Genomic DNA, 26,648 nt, shown 5'->3' with positions numbered 1-26,648 from the left:
AAATTTGTCTATATTACTTGCAGTTAGCAGTGCTTTGTGCATGTGTTGCATTAACACCTTTAGAAGTGGACTTGAAGAATATTGCGCCAGGTCCGTTCTTTTATCTGTTATGTTAGGTATACCACCATGTCCATGATAGCCTAAAGACAGAATTCCCAGATATCTTTTGAAAATAATATTTTAAAATCTTAATCTTGCTGATATACTGACTTCTTCGAGTCTGTAGCAGGACTCTTGTTAGTCACCATTTATTTTCTAGTATGTATTTTGCAAGGAGACAGTCCTAAAGACAGATGAACTCTTTCCCATTAAGAGATTCTGTAGATCAGAATTTAGGTCTGAACCTAATTGCTAATGAAATTAACCTTAGTTTTAAAAACACAAATAGGCAAATTGTGCTGCTGTACTGCAGCATTTGCAAGACATTTGTTAAATTCACAACCTTTAATCAGCAGATGAGTGTTCACTCCAACTTCTCTGGTTAGATTTACCTAAAAGTCAACTTGCTAAGCTGCACTGTTTAAAGTTTCAAATCCTCCCTCTGGGTTAAAAATTAAAATAACCTGTTATATTTTAGTATTCTAAAATATAGCACATTCTCCTTGAAGTAAAAAATAGGAAGGAGTAGGGAGATGATTATTTCTAATTCGGTCACAACAGTGGGTTGCACTGATGGCAGACATAAAAAAGACCCATTGTAGAAGGCAACATAGTTGTGTTAAACCTAATTAATGTCTTTTGTAATACACTCAGATTAGAAAAAAAGAAGCATTCTTTATACAAATTTCAAATTTGTAGTTTAAAAATAGGGAAACCCACTATTTCAAAGCAAAACCTTCCATTTTGGTTCGGCTTAACATATCTCCCGTTTCATTTTGGGATCAATGGGATTTTTCTTTTTTTTTTTTTACTTGCTGTAGCTAGAAACCAAGTGTTTCAATATTCTTCCAAATACTGAATTATGAATGCTCTTCTGGTCTCAGTCTCTTGCATCAGGTAACTTTGCTTGAACTTTATCTAGCAGATTTTCACAGCTACATTTAATCATGTTACCTAGGTGAGAAACCATTACTTTGTTCCTGTTTTGTAAAACCTTTTTTCCACTTGTTTCTTTATGCAAAGAAAGATTGAGAAAGGTTAGATCCAAGATGTAATTCTGATGAAACAGAAATATTTGACTTTGATAGCAGTTGGATGTAAATGGTTTCCTGGAAGACAGTTGATCCTCTAATGCCTTTTATTGAAACTAGGAAGAAAAACTACACAACCATAACTTCTCCAAGATGTTTACAGCACTTATTGATGCTATGCATTGCAATATTGTAGCTTTAGTTCATGGCACTTTGTTTCTGAAGCTTAGCTTCCAACTACATAATTTTCCAATCAAATTATTCAGTAAAATGATAATTAAAATAAAATTCTCTTGCCTCTAGTCATAGTTCCTCTTCATTTCATTCTTCTGAAATTTTTCCATTCATGTAATGGAAAGATATAAAATTACAGAGGAAGGAAGTGGGGTAGGAAGGGACAGAGGGCCCACGATTTCTTGTTTCTGGGTGTAATTTCTTCCCTTTGTCTATAGACCTGTGTAAAGTTGTGGTTTTATAAAATTATAAATGCACTGGTTTAACATATTGCCAATTCACTATAGTTTGGCCATAAAAGGCAAACACTGGCAATGTTAGTACCAGTAAGGAACTTCAGTAACAACAGTAAGCATATACAATTTGGGGGAAAAATGTACTGGCAAGTATGTAAGATATAAAGCTCTCTTCTTCTTGTTGAAAAGGTAAGCCAATAAACATTAATTCCTAGCCAAAATTGCTACTCTGTCCTTAGGTAAAATCATGTTGAATGGTGATGAGGGTCACAGAATGGTAGATACACGTGCGTTACCAATTCAATCTATACAAGTAGATCAAAGTCCATTAATTTCTCCTTCCTGCAGCCGTAAACCCCACAGAAGCTTTGGCAAGACTGTAAAGTTAGTAAAGCAGGTGAGCAGTACAGACTCCTGATATGTCAGTGACTTGCCCTATATCCTCTGGCACACGAGTCTATTAAATGAAAATAATTTTGTAGCTACAATACTGTCAACAGTGAAGTTTCACTCATTACTAAAGTGCTTTTAAATTGGTACATGACAGGCATTCTGTAAGTGCTCATCTACATTCAAAAATATAGTAGCCTTTAGCACAAACCTGTTCATTTTTTCTGTACATGTAAATTTCTATCATCTTACACAAACAGAAAATTTACATTTAGATGATGAAACACATTTAACCTCACAGCATATTTTAGGTTTATTGGACTTCTCTTTTGGCTGTATTTAATAAGTTTGTTTAGTGTGAGATCTTCAAACTGAGTATCGTGCTTAGCATTCACATTAACATTCAAAACACCTATGTTATATTTCTGAAATAATAAGAAAACAGTGAGATAAAGTTATTTAACCATGTTTTAACAAGAACCAGTTCATAAATCTGTTTGAAATTGAAACCACATGAACCGGAGAGCTGTTCCCAGAACTCGTACGGCGTCTCTGGGCTGCAGTTGCTGTGGCTGAGGTATAGTGCAGACAAACTTAAGTTATCTTTCATGGCACAGCCCAGAGATCTCCAGTTGTTTGGTTGCAACAGTCTGCATCTCTGCGCACACTGCAGCGCTTGTACAAGTGTCAGAAAAGCAATGCTAGTGCTTCGCCAGCAGTAAGCTGTCCACTGCTATGCAGTGCTGCTGTAATACTGCCAGCTCTACTGTTAGCAATGGAAGAGCAGAAGAAAGTTACATGGGAATTTCTATGTCTGTTTATATACTGCTGCTCTAAAAGTTCAGTTAATATCACTTCCTCACTTTCTGTCTGTTGGTGGGACATAAAGCACTGACTCGTTGATTTCAAAGTACACACCTGTGAAATTTTTGTTCATGCTGATGAGCACTTGCAAAATTCAATTCAATGGAGTGATGTAGAAAGTCCTTCTAAAACTAGATTAACAATGTTAAATAAAGCAACCATGTAAGCCAGCCACTCATAACAAAAGATGGTTTTATGCCCAGAAATTCTATTTATTCCCAACCATACTTTACTGGCACTATGCTGTTCTGTAAAACCATGATCACTTCCTTGTTTACAAAATGTGTTGTATATTGCATGGAAATATTTTCAGTTGAAACCCCAGAGCTAACTCAGCAAAACCAAAGTAACTTGGGGCTTTCTGAACTGCAAAAATTTCAGCCCACAAATTAGATCTATTAAAGCTGGTTAAATCTAGTCCTGCTTTGTTTGTATTTGAAACGGCTGTTGTAATGTTTTTCATTTCAAATGAGCTGCCAAGCACTGGTGTATCACTGTTCCATAACAGTTTCCAGGAAACTTTTGTTGGGAGCATCACTTACCAGTTCCTTTCTCCAGATGAAACCTGTCAGAAGCTGATTGCCTCTAGGGGTCATATGTGGCTGGGGACAGCCAATGTGCATCTGCTCCTGATGGCCAGCGCAACATCTCTAACAAATGTTCAAGAGAGAAATAGGAGTCCACTGGTCCTATGTCTCCTGTGGACTCTTTTACAGTTGGGGAACATTCCTCCATTAAATGTTTTCCTCTCCTACAGCCACCAGAACACTATCCAGGGATTACGTTGATGCAAAGGAAAAGTGCCAACAGTTTTTAGATATTCAAGTATTCTTGAAAAAAAAAAAAGGCCCTCTTTGTAGCACATTAGGCATCTGCATAACGAAACATTCAAACCCTGAAAATTCAGACCAGATAATTTTGTTTGCATAATGCACCCCACAAGCCAAAAGCTAAGTATCTCAGACACTGCCTGACACTTTCTTCCACTTCTCTGTGCCTCACTACTCCTTACCATTTCTAAACATATGAAGATGTTGCATAATGTGCCATGCCAATCTGTGTTTCTCACTGCAATATAACAAAAAGAACTTACTTAAAATACAGCCAACTTCACACCTGTTTCAAACTGTAGCCTAAGTGATGAACACATAAACCTGGCCTGTAATCCAACCTGAATGTGAGTGCTTCCTCTGTCTTCCACCTGGTATTTCAAGGCAGAAGCAGCTTAGTAATTACTACTTACTGCTTCTGTGTAAGTTAAGGCAGCCACTACTTCAGGGCTGACAGAAAATTTGGGGATGAGCCATTACAAAATCTAAGTTAGAAAGGCCTAATATAAATGTCTTATCAATCGTTAGGAACCTAATTTCTGTAAGGATGAAATCTTCAGCATGTTTGCAGAACGGGCCCCCTGTTATTTACCTCCAAACGGAAAAATTTAACCAAAATAATTACACAACTTGATTAGAATCATCATTGGTGAACTCCAACTATGCTAACACAAATCCAATCTTTGAGGTAAAGAAGGCCAAAACATTCAAGAAATGTGTAAACCAACTAATAAAAGATGAATGAGGTGATTTTCTCTCTTGCACTAGTAACATTAATACTACAAAACAAGTTCTGGGTTTAATTACATTTTTAAGGAATATTGAGCAACTACAAATGATGTTCTTAAAGGGAAATATATTTAATAATATAATTGCAGGAATGTTCTAGTTGAGATACAAGTACTTTGCAGAGCACAGTATTTATTTGTAGGACAGTAAAGTCATTAGGTTGGGACAAAATTTTTATTAACAGCACATTACCTAGTACAATGAAACTGAAGCCTTACATACTAGTACACTAGCTGCCCCTCCCCCCCCAAATTAATAAAAAAATATTTTTTCTGTTATTAAATGAGAACCGTGAACATGTTCCTTGATGAACAGTGATCCTTTAGGAAATTAAAATGGGCACCATAAAGTAAAATAGCAAATGAAACTATATTTTGAAGCTTATTCACAGCTATTACAAATAGCTAGTGACACTTAAGATGCCTCTCCATGACTTCAGAAACCCGTGATTTTCCATTGAGCTATGCATCATACTCACTGTGTTGTAAAATTGTATGAAGAAGCTCCAAAAACTGTAACACCTTATGCTGTTGAAGTCATACGCATTTCATTTAAAAAATATACATTGCAATGAACTTCAACACAGCATATACTCAGCTGTACAGCGTAGGCACAGCAATACCCTTGTGCAATTTAATACACGACCTAAAATCACAGTTCCATAAACACAAAAAAAAAAAAAAAGAAGTCAGAAACTGGCAAAGGCTATGCCTTGGCACATGGACTATCATGGTGGTGCACTCAAGTGTCAGTAATAATTATAGTCTTCCCATGAATATTGTTAGGTTTGGCATCTCCAATTCTACAAGGATATTTTTCCACAGTAGAGTATTTGTTCTGTAAGCTAGTAATCACCATTTCAGGAGAAACAAAAAAAAAAAAAACCCAAACCAACCTAAACCATATAATTAAAGTCACTGGATCTTGAATAAACCTGCTGAAGATTCAGGCAGGGAACAGTATTTCACTATCAAAACTTCAAACTGGCTGCCAGGACAGAACCATTCAAATGCAGAAAAACCACCTCTGAGGGAAATTTGCACAGGACAGAAAGGTGACCAGCCACCTACATAGCCCCAGAAATGTACGTATGCTACAAGAAAGCTGAGGAGAGCACAACTACCTTTCTAATACTCCTTTCACCTTCAAAATCTTTCTGGGCAGTTCCCACCAGGTTGAACACCAGAAGGGAAACATATATATATTTGTTTTATATATAAAAATGTGTGTGCATGTATACAGACTACAAGTTTGAAATAGGGACAGAACATACCGCTGGTTAATCAACTCAGCATGGAAATAAAGGGAAAAATGGTAGGATATGACTGTATTTAATTTTCAGATGTATTTACTATTCTTTTCCCTCTGTGCCATGAATATTTCCATTTCACATCATGGCCAAATCAGTGTCACAATCCATGCCCAGCCATTGGAACCCCAACACTGGTCTTGCTTTGTATTACTACTCAGCCCTGATGCAAAAATCACACACACTTGAGGGAATAAACTGTTTGTTTTGTAGATCCATGCAAGTAGAACCACTACCTGAAACTCCTACACAAAAGCATAACTCAGAAGCAAGTGTCAGGTATGCAAAGGAGCTACTTGCTATATAACTAATGTTCCTCTTCCTGTTGTTGCTGTAATCTACAGGAAAATAAAGTGATTAAGTTCCTCATGAATTAATAATGATTTATTTCAGATGTGTCTGAATCATTCATTCAGGTGTCCTAACTAACATTTTTTCTATGTTCAAATTGAACTATGTTGAGCAGCTGGATGAGGATGTAATATTAGCTGTTGAAGTTTATCATATTTCTTTATAAATTTCTTTATAAGTTTTAATTATTGAGAGGCATTACATTATAGGATAATATTTCCTCTTTCATTAGACAAACTGATTCAGAGTTATCTGACTTTGAATACAAAAGATAATTTCACATTAAGCCTACAATTGATAGCAGGCTACAACTCACATCTACCATTTTATTTTACTGTAACATTTTACTGTAAAATTAAATTACTATAGCAGGCAGAGTAAACCTTCCTGAAATATTATAATATTTAGAAAATAAAAAAGAATCACCTCAGTGCTATTATCAGAAAAAGATAAACTAGCTGGCAATACTATGTTCTAGCCCTTTAATTCACTATCATAAAATGAACAGTGAAAATAAACTAAGTAATTCTGAAAACAATAAGGAAAAACCTAAGTTGTATATTGGCTAGAATTTAAGTCAGCTGAAAATACATTTAAGTTATTTTATAATCAGCACTGATTTACTACTGAGCTGATAAAAATACATACATGGTAAAACTCCCTCAAACACGGAACGATTTTTTTTTTCTTAAATTGTCAAAAATAGGGAAGAAATTTAATTTAAGAAGCTGAAAAATTTGTTTAAAGCATCTTTATCAACAGCCATAGTCTCTAGAGGAACAGGACACAACCATAACATTTTAATGACTTATGAAGTAGTTGGTTCCAAGCTGAAACCAAGTTGGATTAAGACATAGTACTTGGCTCATTAAGACAAAAATCAGCCCACTGTAAGGTTTGTAAAACAGACAAATTCAACAACTTGCATCTTCTGTTGTTATGATGATCACTTCCTACTCAGGGAAAAAAAAAACCTAAGGACATCCCAGTATATAGGTACAGTCGTACTCCAATTAGCCAGGATAAAAACAGGAGCAAGATTAGAGTTTGGGTGAAGCAATATACAAATCTGAGGAACCAATTTCATTTTGATGACAAGGCTGGCAGTGGTTTAAAAATAAAAATAGAGGTGACACTAGATATCATCATCTTGCAGGATAAATTCAGTCTTAAATATGCCTGCCTAACATGAGTGTCCTTTTTCACAGAGAAACACAGAATAATACAGAAGACAACAGTAAAGAGAAGTAACAGAGCCACTGCTATTGCTTGTAGACACGAAAACGAGGTGCCTGGCCTGCATACCTCTGAACATCCCACTGACCCAGGAAGGCATCGGGAACTTCACTATCAAAAAAAAAAAAAAAAAAAAGATGAAGTGGAACTATGGAATGACAGTTGGGCATTGCCTTAGGTGTGAGCGATACTGACAGTCTTTGGGAGAGAAGACTGTCCTGAGGCAAGTACAGCATCTGACCTCAGCAACTAGAATGTGTTGAGTGAAACAAGCTGTATCAGCTAGGAAAACACTGTCACTAACTCAAACACATGACTGGCTCTGATCCTTTCTGTAATGGGCTCTGAAAGGCCCTATGGAAGAGTACACAAGAAAACACCAAGTCCTTTCCTAAAAATAGACAAGTGACCCAAAAGATACACTGGGAGGTGGTGGTGGTGGGGGAGCAGGGAAGGACAGCCCAGGAAAAGAAAAGCTCATTCTCTTTTCATTCACATCCATTGCAACAGGTTGTTGGAACAGTGTTCATCCAATGAATAACTCATGACAATTAATTACCAGGACCCTTATGTTCTATCAGCACCTCTCCACACATGGTACATAAGCAAGAATGGCGTGTGCTGTTGCTCCCAGCTGAGATCAAGTTGTTTTCTGTACGTGCACACAGGAGCAAGGAAGTTATTTAGTAAGGCTAATTTAGAAATGAGACTGATTCATCTTGCTGGAATTAAGTCTCTCAGTGATTTTAAAGATACACAAAAGAAAAAAAAACTAAAAGAAGCAGCATGATAATTTTTCTGCCCTATTACATACCATTTTATTCATCATACTTAACAAAGCTAAACCTGTACAAGTTTGTACACATCGCATTGAAAGAACTGTTCACTAGCTTAAAAAAAAAGTAACAAAACATCAGAAACATTAAACTTATGGTCCCTTTTACAAGGTTTGTGCATCGGCATCAACAGATCAGCTCCAAGCCTCTGAGAGGAAAACACCTTCGCGGGGAAGCTCATGCCGCAGCGACCCCTGCCGGGCCGCCTGGAGCGGGACCGAGCTGGCACCCGCAGCGACCTCGACGTGACATTACAGCCATTAGTAAAGAATTAGACGTTTAAACAGTAAAGATAATTCGGATCGAAACTACATATACAGTTAAAGACATAGGTAAACATACATGACTGTTTAATTCAAGATCACATTTTTACATAGGAGAAATATTACATTTCAATCTACCAGTATGGCTTTATCCATGAACAGGTGGGCATTTTCAGATTTAAAACCCAAAACTGTTAGTTGTCTAAGAAAACTAAAGAAAAACCCCATAATTATTAGTTATGTTAGGAAGAATTAATATCAAGAAATGAAGGTGATATCAAAGTGAAGTTTGTAACATCAAGATAGACACCACTAGGGTTTAGATTTGGAAGACATTTCACCTTCAATTTTATTATTTGTCATAACTGTGGCAGCATATTTCATCTGTGAACTTTCATCTTAGAATACTGAAAAATAAGGTGTCACTTTTTAATTCAATAGATTGAAATGCACCTAAGCAAAGCAAAATTAAAGTTCAAAGGCTAACGAAAGCATTTAGCTGAACTCAGTTTTGGCTTGAGGACATGCACAAAATTAAAAAACTAAAATAAATAAACAGCTTTTGGCATTTATCCACAGTAAACTGCAAGGTGATTTAAGAAAAGACAGCTAATAAACGTGATCAGGTCACAGTGAAACTGTACAAGCCATTAGTTCACATTTAAACAACAAATCTGATTGCAGTTTTGAGCACAAACCATAACTTAAAATCCTATTTTATTCAAATTTGAAAAACTATATTGATTTTAAGTAGTTTAAATACATTCATTCCCAAAGTTTTACAGTAACTGATGATTTTCAATCACACACACAACCAAGTTATAAATCCCTGAAATGTGGATTTATTATAGGAATACTGATAAAACCTTGACAGAGATACAAATGACACGTCACATAGTGTCTTACACCTTAATGGTAAATACTTGACCACCCTGGATTGGTAGATGCATCACTCCTACTGTTATACTCTAATATCATCCTCTAGGACCAACTGGTTTAAATTGAATTCACAACAGTTTGCAGTTACCTAAAAAAAGATGGTTTTTTTCATTTTTTTTTTTAATTACACTATAAAATATTAATCTTCTAACCAGTATTTCAAAAGTTCTGGAAACAGAATTTCCCAGTTATAATGAGGACTAAACATACTAAGTAAAGAGAGTCATTGTGGTGAATTTTAGAAAGCCATTTCAGAACAGTGCCCTTCCAGAGGTTTAATATACAGCAGTGCGTCCCTTGACATAGGTTAACTGGTGCATGTTTATCTATGCACCCCAGGGCCTTACTCTACCACTAGATCTTGGGACTTTCAAAGTTAATCTCATTCTGGCACTGACTTTCTGTGGAGTAGGGCAATTTCCAAATGAAAGGCACTCCGTTGTATGAGTGAAATCAGCAGCAGCAGCAATGCAAATGGGCAACTTGTAACATACTGAAGAGAACTGCTGTAGCCAACATGAGGTCTAAAATTAAGTACTTCCCTTAAAAAACGTGGAAAAATATAGAACAGCTCTAGTGCATGTGTTCACATGCACACAGACACTAGCCACTGTACAAGCTGAGACCTTCCAAGTATCTCAACTATTGTTTGGTTTTGTTTCCCCCTGCAATGTTTTTTTACACTTGGGCAGAAACAAGTGAAACTGCACTGCTAGCTGACTTGCAGAATAATCTGTAGATCACCACTGCATCACTTCCTGCAGCCCACAGCACGCAGGTCTGGAGAGTAAGTCGCAAGCGTGGTTCTCTCCAGTAGAACAAGAGCACAGGCACCCACTACTAGTTGGTCCCACTTATTATTCCTCCACACACCTTTCTTCGTTTTTTCCCCTCTCCAATTCCCCCTCCTCATAAGAAAAAAAAAAATAAAAATCTTGGGAATAAAGCTTTCCTTAAGGATAGGAAAACTCATACATGTTAGTCTGAATAAGTGATGTGCAAAACAGAAGTAATTTCCCTGAGGCAAAGATCTTCAAGTCATGCCTAGCTTACATTGTCTATTCTTACTTCAAGCTGTTGAATTATTTGGCACAACGAGGCCTTGATCACTGACTGAGTCTCATAGCATTATCGCAGTCTACGTAACATTTATACAACAAAGTAGAAGTTACAAATGCTTCATACTCTCACTCTATTTTGGTTTCTCACATTTACTCGTTAACATCTCTTTCCTCCTCAAGGGTGGCATTGGGCCTTGTGGGCAAAAGGTAGAATGACAAACTTCTACTGTATTTCAAGGTTGCCATGAATACTGAGTGCCTAAAAGGGCAATCATAGTAGTTACTGGACTCTATCCATGGAGTAACATGGTAAAAATTAATAGCCTGTTATATAGAGGTCAAAGGTAGGTGATTTAATAGTCTTTTCTGGACTTATATTACAAAAAAAATCCAGGGAAATTAATAAAAAAAAAAAAAAAAAGGAAAAAAAAAAAGAGTCATGTCATGAATGCTTCCAGTTTAAAACATGTAAGAAGCAAACCCTGAAACCAAGTCTTTCCAGCTTTCCCTTTTAAAATATAAATTGCACCTTTTTTATATAAAGCAATCCAAAGTCTAAACTGTAGTAAAAATTTGAAGCTGCCTTACAGTACCAAAGAGTATTTCTGTTCCCCATCTGAAATGCAGGCAACTAGTTTTCAGCCATTCTGCATATAGAGCCATATGCTCTACGCCTTTCTGCTTTGAACGGGCTTGCAATTAAATGCCATGCCACTGGATGGTTACTGAACAAAAGGAAAAAAAAAATAGAGTTTAAGGCCTTTTTCTCCACAGGTAGCTGAAAACTGTGGCACAACCCATAACCAAAACTTAACACACAAATTAGCACACTCCCACCCAGGGCTCCAGGAAGGAAAAAAAAAAAAATAAAAAAAATATATATATATATATAGGAAAATCAGTCATTCTTTCTAATGTCTGTCACACAAGACAATCATACCATCAGCAAGCAACAGTGCCAGTTCAGCATTTTTAAGGTCTTCAAAAACTCATAGCAAAGGGCACTTCTGAGAAAGATAATCTTTAAGATTTGGTTTTAAAAATAGACACCACACTCACATTCAAGGGACGTTCTTCACTTTTAGGCCTTTGTCACAAATCTCAATCTTTATTGTTCTGAAATAAATGCTATAAACATAAGACTCAAAACAAGAACTCCAACTTTCAGTCTCAGAAGAGGTGTGGTTCAATGCCCATATCACATGTAACAAGAAAATTTCCTTAAAAAAGGAAAAAAAATACTCTGAAGTCTTTCTTAAGAATGAAAATGCAATCCTTTGTTTTTCTCATTAGTTTGTGTACAGGCGGGCACCAAAAACAGTTTCGCATTTTCCTTTGAATTCTTGCTATGACGCTTGACGAACCTTTTGCCATTCAACAAATTCATCCAGAAGTACAGGCCCTGCAAATGGATGAAACTTGGAGTTATATTTGCCAATGTCTTTCAAACATCCTCTCAAGAATGAAGGTTAGAACTATTGGTCTAGGTAATATCCACATCAATCCTATAGTCAAATATTTTTGAAGACTCAAAGATGACTACAATAATTTCAATCCAAGGGTGGCAAAAAGTGCATAATTAACACTACAGAGAACTATGGAAAAAAAAGTGTTCCTGACATGATGGGTGCACTGAACAGAAAACATACAAATAAGATTATATTGTAAAGCAACACAACTATTTCTTCCTTCCTTCCAAAATTGCACATAATAAGAAAACAGATCAAAATAGGATGCCTAATGCAATTCAGTCATAGCATGACTGCCTGTCAATCATGTGTAGAGTTCAGTCCCAAGTACCAGCAGCTAGACTACTTGATAGTTAAACTAGAGTTTTATGTGAGTATAAAATGAAAGTTTGCTGTTTATAATTCTATGTGCAATTCTACAGTTTCATGCATCAAGTGACTTCAAAAGAACCTCACCTGAATATAGGTTGGCTCAAGTATACCTTCACACCCCTCACATACTACTACAATTAATACCTGCAGTTTGAAGATGGATGGTTAGCAGGACAGTTTTTCTATGAATTGTTGGAGAAGAAATATTTCATACCTTATTGTTCGTTACAGAAATTTTTTTTATGCAAACTGAAAATACGGAAATAATAGTTGGATAAGCAAAATGCTATGGATACTTACATGCGCCATCTTCATCATAGTTGCTAAGATCTGCATGGACAGTTCTGCTGAACTCTAGCACATTGTACCACTGGTCCTTGTTCATAACTCTATACTTTGATTGCTAGGGAAAATAATTTCAGAACATTAAATTGTCAAGTAACATTTGGTAATGCTGCATCTCATTCCTCTTCAATCAGTTTCTAACTAACAATTTAATGGGTGACAACATTGGTTTTGCATTTTTTTTTAAATACTACACAGCTATATATTTCTGAAACTGAAACTACATTAAATGGTTTCTTGAAAGATCAGAGCAAAATCAAAATACCAAGCAATCAGGAAGCCAAAACTCTATAGCTTTGAAAACTGCTAAATTTTTGTCTTTCCCTGAAGTGGACATGCCTAGCTCAGATAAGTTTCCAGAATGAATGATTACAAAAATTTTCTTTTGTCCAAGGTACGATACAGTATGATTGTGAGGACGTCTACTTTGCAACATTAGTACTGATTTGAAGCCAGGGGATAGTCTCAAGCCTAACATGCTCCACAACCTACACACGTCCACATTACTAAGTCACCTGCGACTGAGCTGACCAAAATCTTCCAGAGACAGGCAGAGCTTGCAGTACCTATATACTTTATCTACACAAAGGAAACTTGAAATTCAGCACAGATGCAGCTTAAGGGGCTCTATTATTTATTTTTAAATTTACCTTTATTGTCTAATTAAGATAGAAATTTAGTTGCCTTTGATAAGAAAAGTGGGGTGGGCCACAGGGATGGAGAAAAGGATCTGATGCATACAACAACATCACTGTTTCATAAGCACATCGAGCAAGTGACGAGGAGCAATATCCTCATTCTTGAGCAAAACACCACAAACCCTGAAATCTTTCCACAGGACAGCCCAACTACTATGCCATCATTCAAAAAATTAAGGAAATTTGTACCTCCAGGTATTGATAAAATACTGAAAACAGTGGCCAAGTTCTTCCAAGCAGAAGAGCTAACATGGATTTTGCAGTATCAATATCAAGACTTCGCTGGTCTTTATCCTAAGGTTGAACAAAGAAAGCATAAAACCCACTCAAGTACATGCCTGTTGAATAAGTAAAATAATAATTTCTCTAACATGCCAGTAATCTTACCCTTGCAAAATCAAAGGCATATCTGTAGATATTCTTAAAGGATGAAATGTCATTCAATTGTGACCGCAAGAAGTCAAATTTACTCTGTAATTTTTCTGTACAATCACACCTGAAAATAAAGAAAAACAAATGACATTAGAAGTTCAAAAAACATTTGGACAATGAAAAAAGTGCCAGCAAACATAAATTAAAATCACCAAAATGCAATCACCAGATGTACAGGAGTAATACTATGACTCAAAGAATATTGAACATGCTCAAGATTTGCAGCTTACTGGAATTACGAATGCCTGGCTTCTGTAAGCAAGTTTTCTTAAAACGCATCAGCCACGTAAAACAGAGTCTGTGCTTTACTTCTCATATAGTGGTCTTTTTACGCCATACTCTGCAGTTTATAGTCATACCCAACACCATCTTATCTTTCAATCACTATGAAAGTTTGGAGAAAACAGTATTCAGCATGCATGAAGGTGGTAAAATCCAGCAGTAAATAAGGGCTTTATGCCACATTTCTTTGGGATAAGAGAACAAAAAACCCAAACCCTTAACACACACTTCAAGACTACATATTTATGAATAGCAGGATTGAGCAGGCATTCTGCAAAACATACAAGTCTACTTGTGTTTTATGACTGATAAATGCAAGCTCCGAGAAGCCTATCACCTGGATTAGTCAGTAGCTATTCAACTGAAAACTCATAGGCTGTACGAGAATGTACTGCTAGTTGACAGGATAAACCTTTGGCAAAAAAGAAGATGTCCACTTATTTTACTTAGCAAGGACTTTTGTTTCCAAATAGAAAAATTAATTTACACATGCTAATGCTCCAGGAAAGACTCACTCAAAAGAATTGTTAAATTATCACATTTTATTATCATAAAATAATAGCTGCCATGATTTAAAAAAACCCAAAAAACCAAAAAACAACACAAACACAACAAAATCCACCTTGCCTTGTATCCTCAATGACAGAAACAATACTTTCAGAAATGCAAATGTACATAAATACTTCCTTTGGTAACGTGTTCCCCTTCTGGCAGCCTGCCTCTCACAGAATACATCTGCATCTTTAGCAGCTCCTTGTGGACTTCTCGCATCAGCCCACAGCGAGGGCCCTTCAGAAGCACCGCAGCAGGTTGCCCAGATGCTGTACTTTGCCCACAGCTGATACTTCCTGTTCCTCAGGTCTGCTAGCGTGTGTGTACACGTCTGTCTGTCTGCCCCTCTCAAGCTGCGACAAGAGCTGATGGAGCCTTTGGTTATTTCTTGTCTCTAGCAGCATCTACCTAAAGCAGCACCGAGTCCCAGCCAAGATCAGTGCTAAATAAATAAAAGTATTAGCTAATTAGGCTGAATATTCATATGACAAGAACTAATATATTTTGCAATAAATCACACATTAAGTTGAAAAGAAATCCTATTCAAAAAGCTTTGGTAATTTTATCTAAAGATGAAATTGCCTTTTTTTTTTTTTTTGTCTTCAGCCATCTAACTGGTCTATGTATTCTGTTGTTTAACCCTTAAAACAGTATTATGAATATAAATGCCTTTGTAGCATAGCATATCTCTTCTTTCCATGTTCAAGCCTTCATACTGCAATAATATTATCCTTTATAATTTGGGACAAATCTACCCATTTAACATCTAACTAAATGCTCATCATTTTAGTATACTAATGACATACATCAACTACTTAAAATGGGTTTACCACACATTTTGTCAAATGTAATTTCACTGGGATTATTTACTACACCATGGATAAACACAAATTTCTGTATAAATGTCTTACTGAATATTGTCAAAATTGTTCAAATAATCATAAATTCAAGTACAAAGTAAAATTCCTGTTAGTGTTGATTGTATTATTAGCTATACGTATTTTAAGGCAGAAGTAATTCTCTTGAAAAAGCTGGTATGAAAATGTGGCTCAATTAAGCCTTAAGTCTCCTAAGCTATTGTCAACCTATTTAAAACCAAACAGTCAAACAGGTCACAGTCAAACAGACAGGCACCACCTTCTGAAGCCTGATGCAGGGACATAGCTCCTTTAAAGCCATTTAAGGCATTTCCATACCTGGCCACTGATTTTCTTCACACTAGTGAGGTAAGGAACTGTCAAACTCCTCTTTTATACAGATCTAGTTGCTTGTGTGGTTGCACCACAAACATGACTACTGAGGTCACCCATACTTAGAATAATCTTCCTAGCAGTCAGAACAACCTTCTAATTAGCACCAAGTGAATTAACACCAAACTCCTGTACAGGGACTAGAAAAAAAAAATGTGATTTCTTGAACTTCTTTTATTGAAAGATAGCATTAAACGAGGTTATCTCAAGATCAGCAGAACATCAGCTTACTACATTTTCTTCACATCCTGACATCATATTTATAACAAAACTTAAAATTAGCACCACAATGCAATCCCACTTTGATTTCTATTGAGGTAGAGTTCATTTGAGGCATAATGACTAATATGACAGCGATGATTCAATAAATCCTACTCAGATATTCCAATGTTTTGTATTAATTATTCACACTCGTCTTTTACTACAAAGAAAAATTAGTAAAATGTATACAAACATTAAACCAAACCCATGTAATAGTAGTATATATAGTTTGAAGGTCTTTTAATCTACAAGAGTTCCTCTGCCATCATCAAGCTCTTCAGGTGGTCAAAAGGAAGTGATACTCATCTAGCCCACCACTCTCTTCAAGCACTGAAGCACGATCTTCTGAAATTTAAGCTACACGTTATAACTGGAGCATACAGAGGTCCAAGGAAGTAATGGCTTAAGAAAGCAAAGGGCCATCTTTTCTGTGCCCTGATAATGCTATAGGTTCACTATGTTGATTGACTTACAGTCCTAGAGATCAAAGATTATTTAGATTCCAGTATACATCGAATGCTACACTGGCATAAAAAAAAAAAAAAAAAAAAAATTATTTACACTATGCTTTGTGTTAGGCTTACAAACATTAACCAAAAGGCAGTAACAAGCAAAAAGCTCACTGGAAAAGCAGCTGGTATTAGGAGATCACTAAAACCAACCCAAGGAAGTTGTTTTTACTCATAATTCTGCAAACAGTAAGAAGTTACACATCTGACTTCCCTGCTCCTCTTACTTGTGCCTAAAACTGTGAGATCATGACCTTATCTTCCCATCAGTTGGAGTCTAATTTGGTTTTCTCTTTTACCTGACTATTCATTTTCAAAAGCTTAACTTTAATGTAAAATTTTGCTCAAATTCTAAGGTTAAAAAAATAGCCTGAGAGAAGTACTCAAACAACCGAGCTGCTTACACCTCACTTCCCTACATGTGAAATTCTTTCTATTTACCTAGTTCAAACAATTACTTCTGTGACTTTAATAAAATGAACTGTTATCTTTTTCCATTCACCTTTGTTTCATAACTAGGTGGTTGTGGTTTTGTTGGGGTTTTTTTTCTTTTTTTTTTTTTTTTATACTATTAATCGACAAATACATGAGTATGTTTCTCCTTCAACTCAGATACGTAAGGTTAAACACTCAAATCCAAGTTATAGTTATTCACCCTCCGGTGGCTTTAAAGCAAATGTAGATAAACAGTCACTTCCTGAGGGCTACTCATTTCATCCTAAGCAGGTGATTAAAATACCTGATAAATTGTCCAATAGAGGTACTTGCTTCTCTCTGCTATGAAAAAAGCTTCAGGTGATTAGTTTAGAATCAGGCATCTAGCTTTCATATACATATATATATTCATACACACAGACACATATATATGTAGGATAGAATTCACCCTAACAACATGATATACTAGGAAGTTAAGTATCATAAGCTCCTACTTAGTGCTTGATCCACCTTAATTTTGACAGTGTATACTTTATCACATATTTATTTTTATAGATGTCCTCTCTACAGAGCAAACATCAGCATATCACATAACCACAGAGAAGAAAAATGCCTCTTCAGGCACTCAAATGTTGACATCTAGCAGTAGATTAAATTTAAGTGTCTAAGCTTTAGGTGTTGCCATTCAGAGAGGTCTAGCCAACCAGTCTGTAAGAGCAATTCAGGTGATCAGTCACTAAGTCTTAAGGCAAACTGAATGCCTCCCTAGGCTCTGCTACACTGACTAGATCTCTGAAGATTGCAGTAAGAGTTTAAGAAATCCAGCTCTTGCATATAAACCACACATTTAGATGTCTTACTGTAGAGCTGAATTCCACCCAACCCTGTTCATGCAATTACCTTATGTGACATTTCACATATATTACAGAATCCTTATTTTAAAATAACTCTTAGAATACACACTGGGCTTTCAATGCATTTTAATGTCATTTCTTCATGCAAAAATTAAAATTAAAAAAAAAAAAAAAATACTCTATTGCTTTAAGAGTGTAAGATTCTTCTCCTCCAAAACTTCTGTCAGATCCTTCAAGAGAAACTAGATTCCTCCATTCCAGATGGAATTCCGTAACACGACCCTCCCTTCCCAGTAAGCACAAACAGCACAAGTACACAGATTTATATTTTCTTTTGTCATGGTTTAACCCCAGCCAGCAACTAAGCACCACACTGCTGCTCGCTCGCTCACCCCCAAGCCGGTATATCTTTTTAAGCCAATGAATCTTGAACTCCTTTACATGTGTGTCACTGCTTCATCCAGATGCTTAGTCTGCAGCCTGCTATTAGAGCGCACCCAGGGAACATACAGGTTAACTGGTTTAAGCTTAGGCAAGTGTTCTGATCTCAAGTCCGGTTATATAAAAATGCAGAGCAGGACTATATTTTCTGTCTTAAACACATTTAGCTTACAGCATGAGCAGCTCTATTCTTAAAAGAGCCAGAAGATTCCTAATCAAAGAGCCAGAAGATTCCTAATCACAGCAGACTATTAGAAACAAAGTCTGTAATATTGGTTCTGAAGAGGTGCCTGATTTCACGTCTTTGTGTTTGCATCCTGCTAGACTGGCTAACTCTTGAAAGCCTCCATTTGGCCATTAAAAAAAAGGACTTAGGAGAAATTACCAAATTATACCCATTCACTGCATCTAAAAACTTATGCACCCAGAATTTAATCTCTGTCACCCTAGCAATTTAATAATTTCAGCTTACTTAATTTAAGAGCTTCTGACAGTCACAAAACAATCGAGGTGTCTGTTGAGAGCCTGATCCCAAATCAAGTAATATTTGCACACAACAGTCAAGTCAGAGTCACTTACTCCATTGTCTTGAATAACCAGAGGGTATCTGCCCAATACAATTTCCCAAATCAATTCACAACTGATAAGGCAATTCTGCCAACCCCAAGGATCAAATCAGCCCCTCTTTCCCACCATGTTATAGCTGCAACAGTAGCTCCCTGATATTTTTCACATTGGATGCAGTGTCATAACAAGTTACCCTTAAAACATTCATGTACCATAAGCAGTTTCATGAATAACAGTAAGTGACAACTGAACTGAGCCTCAAGAAGCTGATTAGTTTCATGAAAGAAACAACCTCTTTAGGTAGAGCATTATCTCCCCAAAGATTCTTACAAACAGAAGTTTGTTTATAAATTGAAAAAGTGTTACTTAACCTAAGTATTAAGCATGGCTTATGACCTGCATCTAATAAGTAACACTAATAACTGGAACTGCTATCAATGCAGTCCTCACCTATAAAGCTCAGAAATCAGCAAAAACTGTCTAGAATACCAATGCTGAGATATGCTTATGGGTATCTCCAGATCTAGTTATCTTGTTTAGAACAATATTTTAAAATATTTTCTGTAAGAGAAAGAAGCCACCAACACCTGACTTATTAGGGTTAGACAAAACTTCATCATCTGAGTGAACTCATCAGGTTCACAACTTGGCGAACAACAGTAGCTACTTCCAGTTACTGACCGAGACCAGACCTAAAAGCAAGAGTTTCTGGGTCTTACTGCTAACGCGCAAGAAACTGAGGGCAAGTTCCTGGTATAAACATAACATTAGAACATTCTATTATATATGTAAAAAAACTCTTACTGTAGTGAGGTCATTCCTTTTAACCATTCTTCCTTGGTAAAAAATCCCATGCTTTCGGCCTCTAGCTTCCAGGCTAAAACTAACATAATAATCTAGGAAAACAAAACAGAACAAAAAAACCAACAAAAAAAACTAAGGTGAGAAAAAGGAGTCAGTAAGAAAAGGCTGATTTCTAGATGTCCAAGAAAAAAAAAATGCATTCAAACATTCTTGTAATTTTACATATTTGCACTTTATATTTGTTACCATTTAATGATCGAACGATGTGCAATCTTTCTCTTAATATCAGTTTCTGAAAAAATGAGGCATTCCTATAATAAACCAAACAGAAAACCTCACACACCAGCTCAGCTATGCATAATTAATGTACTGAGCTGAAATATCTTACAACAGCTCCTGAAAGCAGGAGGATAAACAACTTTTTGCTTACTGAGAGCTTTACACAGAACTTCAATCTTATCCAACACTCCCTTTTAAAGCATTACTTGAATAGTGCAAGAAACCTACATTCTCAGGCTCGACACCGATGTCTTCACAGAACTTTTCTATTCCTTCGGGTCCCACCACTTCATCTGGACCTTCAAAACCAAAAAGAAACCAGACTGAAATGTAAGTAATGTTCATTCAAAAGGGTTACACACAATAGTTAGGCTATATAGCATACAAGCTACCTTTAAGAACACTGAATTACACTATAAAGTAGCTTTTATATTAGAACCATTCTATCAACTGCAAAGTGGAGACACGTATATTTACACATGAAGTAATACTATGAGCTAAAAGCAAAATTAAACCAGAACTTTTACGTTGTGCACTGCCTCCTTACAACAGCAGACAAGCTATTTTAGTTTGTGTAAATGTAAGTTTCCAAAAGACTCCGAGTTTCCCGTTGACATAGCTTGACTCCAATAACTGTGGTGGTCAACTGTTTTGAAGACAACCTGGGTACCGTTACTCTGTGCTGAAGTTATTCTATGTATAATGTTCCTGAAAGACTTCTTTTATCAACAATAAAAAAATTAATTCTGTCTGAGCTCCTACTACACATACTACTCTTTCAACGGGGTTAGCATTATGGCTTTGCAACAGAAGAGGATGAATCGTCAAATAATTTAACGTTAGTTTGATTATGCTGAGTAATAGGAGAAGAGTGGTAACAATAAACCAGAAAAATGCTAAGCGTGTTAGCCATGTACAGAGCAGAAAAAGGTTTATGAATGCAGTGAAAGTAACTTAAGACCACAACAGTTAATGTTATGCTGTCACTTTTCTGTTTTAACACCACTCCCCCCCCCCCCCAAAAGCAGTAAAATAGCATATTTAGAGAGCACATACAGACACTCCACAACACACTTTGCTTCTCTGAATCTCTCTCTGGTTTCAGTTATTTCTAAGCTTGTTCCAAAAATTACACCTACTGGGCAACCAAATATTATTAGAAGGCCTGTTCACATGCTATTTTGAGGTATCTTGATCATTATGCTAAAACTGTTTCAGTGAATATGAACCCATCTAAAAGGTAAAGGCTTTATCTTCCAAAACAACATGCCATTATACGATTTTTTGGCTAAGTCTGCTATTTATACATAGACAGAACAGCCTTTTTCTTTTTCTTCCCCTTGATACCTCCACTTCATCTGCTGCTGTTATTGTACGCAGAATTCTTTTGAGAGTTGGATAACATACTTTGAATAATTGCTCACTGTGAGATAAGAACATAGTCAGAAAAACTATTATTTTCCAGTAAAAGCAGCCATTCTGAAAATGCAATTGGCATTTAAGATCATCAACCCTTGAAAAATGTTGCAAAGAACATCTCGCCTAGGTAAGCAAGACAAAACACTGCCATCTGGTTTTGAGAAGTCCTTACACAGAACGTATTAAAAAACCTGTAAGTTTAAGTTATGAAGGGAAACAGACACAAGGGTTCACTGGTAATGACAGGGGGTTTGGCCCAGAAATCATATGTACAATTAATCTATATGTGTCTTTATGTAATTTTCTCTTTTAATGGAAATATTTAATCTCCTGTGCTGCGCAATTTCACTGCAATTCTATTTTATGCTAGAAGAATGGCCTATTTTGATTACTGGTTAACTAACAAAGTATAGCGTCCTACACTCAGTTGTTGACTCAACAACAAAGACAAAATTTACAGGCCTTAAAAAGTTAAAAGTATGTGCAGACATATTTATCAGAAGAAAACCTAGAATTATTAGTTTCCTTAAAAAAGACTCTTTATGCCTAAAGAGTATGCCTCACACCTAAAGTAGAAAGCAGATTACTAGAACCAGGAGTTGTTCATTACTGTGGAAAAAGTGCAAGGAAAATACATCAGTTCTGATAAATATACTCAAACCAATTGCTGGCAAATAGATCATCAGCTCATTTTATATTGAGAACTGGCCATTAATGAGTTTTAATCACCAACTAGTTATGATGGATTTCAAGCAGTGACTAGACAAGAAATTATTAACAGTTTACAGATCCTGGATTTCTAACCATATAATTGATAAATAAATGGCAGCAATAGTCTAATAAATTCTGCAAAATACACTGCATATTCACTGAAAGCAACTATTACTTGGATAGCAATTCTGATTTATCTATCTAAACTATCTTTCAATGTCCTGACTTCTACTTGTCCATTTCAAATCAAGAAGTAGAATCATTTGGTATATCCTGGTTCAACACTGCACTGTCCAACATCAGTCATTTCATTTTAAAAAATGCCATGGTAAGTTACAAAGTATAGAGTAAAGAAGAAAAAGTCAAAAAGAACAAATACTGAAAAGGCCATAGTAAAAGCTATACTAATTCAAGTGCTCATTATAAGGAAGCAAATATAGACATAAGTTTCATGTCTACATCAGCATAAAAAAAACCAAAATGCAAATATTTGATATACTCACTTATTTTAAATAAAACCATATATAGTTTTAAATATTAATCCATTGCATATTACCTGCATATTCATAAAACCAAGCCAGGCACTTTTTGCTTGAAAAATGTTCCTCTCCACTTATCACTTTACCAGAGGCTTGCGATCTGCAATAGCTTATAGAAACACAAAGATGATAAGCGTTATTTTAATATGAGAAATGGGAAATCATTAAAAATTAAATTCCAAATTGTTTATTATTAGTTCAGACCATTTAAACTGTTTCATTAAGTCAATATACATAACAATGAAGCTGAATTTGTTAAAAGGCAACTGTCTGTCATCCTATTTCAACACTTGTTGGAACATAAGATTACCTTGTAATACAACCCTCTCATCGCCCAATTTATTGCAACTATTACTTCTTCTGAAATGCAAAAGTAATATCTTGTAGATATTAAACAAAAGAACCCACACACAGATGGTCAAAATATCACTACTCAGTAATTTAGATGCCTTATCTACTTATATTTATACATACAGGCATTTAAAGTTAGGTCTCTAATAAGCAGCATGATCTTCAAGAGTGCTGAATACGCACAGATCCCATTTAGGTCAACAGGAGCTGCAGTCTGACATATTTAAAAGCCAGGCTATTTATAGTTAAGCATCCAAATTTGGGAAGAAAACTCGGTCAGTTTGTTTACATTAAGCATGTAACTAAATATCTGTAAATTCTATAGATGTTTGGTACACATGCCAGAACAGTAATATGCAATCTATGGTAAGACTAAAAATGCTTAGCACACTCAGCTTTCCCCCCACCTTGTCCTCATCATATGACACAGTTTCCCTAGGAACTGAATTTCCATAATTTATGATTCTTTAAAAGAATACATAGAATAACTGATTTCTTTCAGGAAAAACACTGACCACATGAAAGCATCTTTAGTCAGTAAGGAGTTGCAGTACCTTTTCAATGCATGCTCCTTTCAAATACAAGTTACATACTTTTAGAACAAGCTAAGATTATCTAAGAATGAGGTGGAAGTCAATTTTATGAGAGGATTTAAAATTATGCAGCTCCTACACTGCAATTTTAAAATGAAACTGTCAAGGAGGAAAAGTATAGTTCAATTCTAAGAGGTAGTGAACAAATTCATCTCACATGTATCACTTTATGCTTCACCGAAAAAGCAATCAACACTCTCCAAGACAAAGCCTTATTTGCTGAAAGCTAGAATTAAAGATGTACTATAGAAAAAAGTCCATTAAAAACACAAATCACTAGGAAGACACAGAGCCATACGGTATGCGATTGCTTGTTGGTTTTATCCAGTTTAATATATATCCATTTGTAACCACTGGTTTTATTAAAGAATATTACCAATATATTGTTATATAACAATGCTATGTCAAAAATGCTCGTGTATCTCACATTTTCTGATCACCTGGTATGAACTCTCATTTACACTACAGGCTTTACCTAATGACTCCTAGCTTCCTGTAGAATCTGCTTTTTTTTAAGGGGCTTTCAAAAGATTTTTTTTTTTTTTTTTGAAGTAGAAGAAATTAAGATCATAAAATTTTGGTCAGCAGTGTTCAAGATAAACTGGAACAGATGCAGAGAAGAGCTACGATGAGCAAGGAAACTGAAAATCAGTATTACAAATCAGAATAATTTAGCTTGTTTATTTTAGCAAGATAAAGCATAAGAAAACACAAACGCTCACTCTAAACGCACTGTGAGGCAGAAAAGTAACAGAGGAGTGTTCCATAAAGGATAATGTGGGCATGTGAATGGTTATTAACTGTATGAGCAAATTTAGACTGAAACTGAAAGATCATTAGTGAATGCAGAAAGGGTGCTCTGGAACAGTTATCCAAAATGAACAGTCATAACAAAATAAAGGCCAGGGTACTTTTAAGCTCAAGATTCGTCAACCCCTGAGAAAGGCCATATGCCACAGTTTCTTGCAATAGCCATTCCTGTAGCATTGATTTCATAAATCCTTGGTATTCTTAAGTCCTCAGGATGTTTGTTGTAACTACTGGTTTACTGACACACTTAACAAGTTCTAATAATTGAAGGCAGCGTACAGTTACTTTAGGGAAGCCACACTGGAAGCGCCTGCTACACCATAGTAATGGTTTATTATGCTAATGGTAAACTTTGGGTACCATAGCATTAGTGGTCTTTTTATGGAAATTAATGAACAAGATGCTTCAGATTCCTGTATTTACTAGAAAAAACCTTTCTAGATGTTGTTTTGGAGTGTGCTGACCTCTCTTTCCATTTCTCTGCAGAAAAAAAAAGAAGAAAAAGAGATGATTTAACGCAGACACTGAATATGGGCAACCTTAAAGTGAGGAGACGTGCCCAGCCCTGGCAAGAGTGCAAAAGATTAGACTGAGTATGGGGACAAATGCTGGAATTGGCGCAACTGGTTCAGTGAAAGGCAAAATCAGCCGGGAACGGGAGCAGTTCCCCGGTGTTTCTCATCTGAGCGTGAACAAGGTGAACGGAGCCGCTGACGCCCGCACGGCGAGCGCCCCGCAGCAGCACACACTGCCCCCGGGACGTGCCCACCGTCACCGGGGCGCACAAACGGCCGAGCTCGGGCCAATTGCACAGCCAGGGCCCCGCACCAAACTCCAGGCACGCCGGGCCGGGGCACGCGGTGTGGAGCGGGGCCGCCGGGCCCCCCCGCCGGCGGAGGAACAGCCCATCCCCGCGGCCGCTCTCCCGGGACGTGACAGCCGGCAGCAGCCGCCACCGTCGTGGGCCCGTCCCGCCCCGCCCTGCACGCCGCAGCCCGCTGGGCGCCACCAGACGGTACCTGCCGAGTTTACATTTCTTGAGGCCGGTGTCGTCCGCCGCTGCAGCCGCCGACCCCGAGGACTTCCTCTTCTTCTTCACCGGCATCGTCCTGCCTCGGGGCGGGGCCCGCAGCCGAGGCCCCCCCGGGCTCACCGCCCCCCGGTCGCTACCGCTCGAGACCGGAGGTGAGGAGACGCGAGAAGCCCCGTCCCGTCCTGCCCCGCTCCTCCCCACCGCCGCCAGGCGCTGCCGCCCCTCCCGCCCGCCGCACCGGTCCCAGAAGCGGGTGTACGCCTGGGGCGGGAGCAGGGAACCGGGCGGTAGCGGCTGCTCAGGGAACAGCGAGCGACCCGGACACAGACAGCGCTGGGCAGGAAGTGACAGCGCCGCTGGGACACGCCTCCGGGTGGGCGGAGCCGCCGTGAGGCACCGCCCTAGTGCTCGTCCCACCGGAGAACGCGTCGTCGCGCTGGGCATGGCAGTGCTGGGGTGCCGGTGCGCGGTCTGCCGGGCCTTGGGCGGTCTGCCGGGCCTTGGGCGGTCTGCCGGGCTGCCCGCCGCGAGCGGTGGCGGGGGGAGCGCGAGCACGAAGAAGGGCAGGATTGTCACAGTAGAATAAAGCGGGGCAGCGTGTGCCAGTCCGGCGCTTGGGCGCGAGCAGCCCCCCGCGCCGTGCTGGGCGGGCGGGTAGCACTGCTGGTGCCCGGGCTGACGAGCAGCTTCGGGGGGAGAAGCGGCGCTTTTTTCAGCGTGAAGCGGCTCCGCGCGAGCGGCGTGGAGTGCGCGCGTGGGATCGCTGCACCCGCGCTGGCCAAAAGCAGGAACGCGATCGTTGTTTATCGCGAGTCACGTTTATTCTACAATGATGTTTGTAGAATAAAACAAACAATTATTCTATTGTTCGGGGTGCTGCCGCCGCCCGCCCCTGCCCCGCCGCCCAGTGTGGCCCCACGGCCGCGGCGGGAGGCCCTGGCGGGCGGGACCCACGTGCCTTGCTCGCCCGGCCGGTGCCGGGCAGCCGTGCCTCTCCGCCTTGGGGTTCCGAGGCAGTGCAGGCCCGGGAATCGCTGGTTCGTTACCGGAAACCGATCGGTAACGGAGCGGGGCTAGAAGGTAGCACCTCCAGTGCAGCGGTTCCCGTAACACCCCAACGAGGGGCCGCCGCCGGGCGGGGTGGGGGTGCCCCATCGCTTTAGGTGGCCCCGGG

The 26,648-nt window shown here is 38.0% G+C and overlaps 1 protein-coding gene across 1 annotated transcript; it reads right to left on the bottom strand.

The window, feature by feature from the left end:
* Positions 1–8,159: 8,159 nt before the first annotated feature.
* DCUN1D5 (defective in cullin neddylation 1 domain containing 5) lies at positions 8,160–26,280 on the bottom strand. The gene is made up of 8 exons (XM_030475681.1): positions 25,461–26,280; positions 22,705–22,796; positions 20,247–20,317; positions 19,740–19,831; positions 13,740–13,848; positions 13,542–13,646; positions 12,610–12,712; positions 8,160–11,870 (listed from the first exon to the last, which is right to left on the bottom strand). The coding sequence occupies exons 1-8, from the start codon at positions 25,916–25,918 to the stop codon at positions 11,815–11,817; spliced, it is 1,086 nt and encodes a 361-aa protein (XP_030331541.1). The 5' UTR covers positions 25,919–26,280; the 3' UTR covers positions 8,160–11,814.
* Between the last annotated feature and the right edge of the window lie 368 nt (positions 26,281–26,648).

The sequence above is a fragment of the Strigops habroptila genome, chromosome 2 (genome assembly GCF_004027225.2).
Source record: "Strigops habroptila isolate Jane chromosome 2, bStrHab1.2.pri, whole genome shotgun sequence".
Taxonomy (NCBI): domain Eukaryota; kingdom Metazoa; phylum Chordata; class Aves; order Psittaciformes; family Psittacidae; genus Strigops; species Strigops habroptila.
The sequence above is the reverse complement of the archived record's forward strand: the minus strand, read 5'-3'. Positions and strand labels throughout refer to the sequence as shown.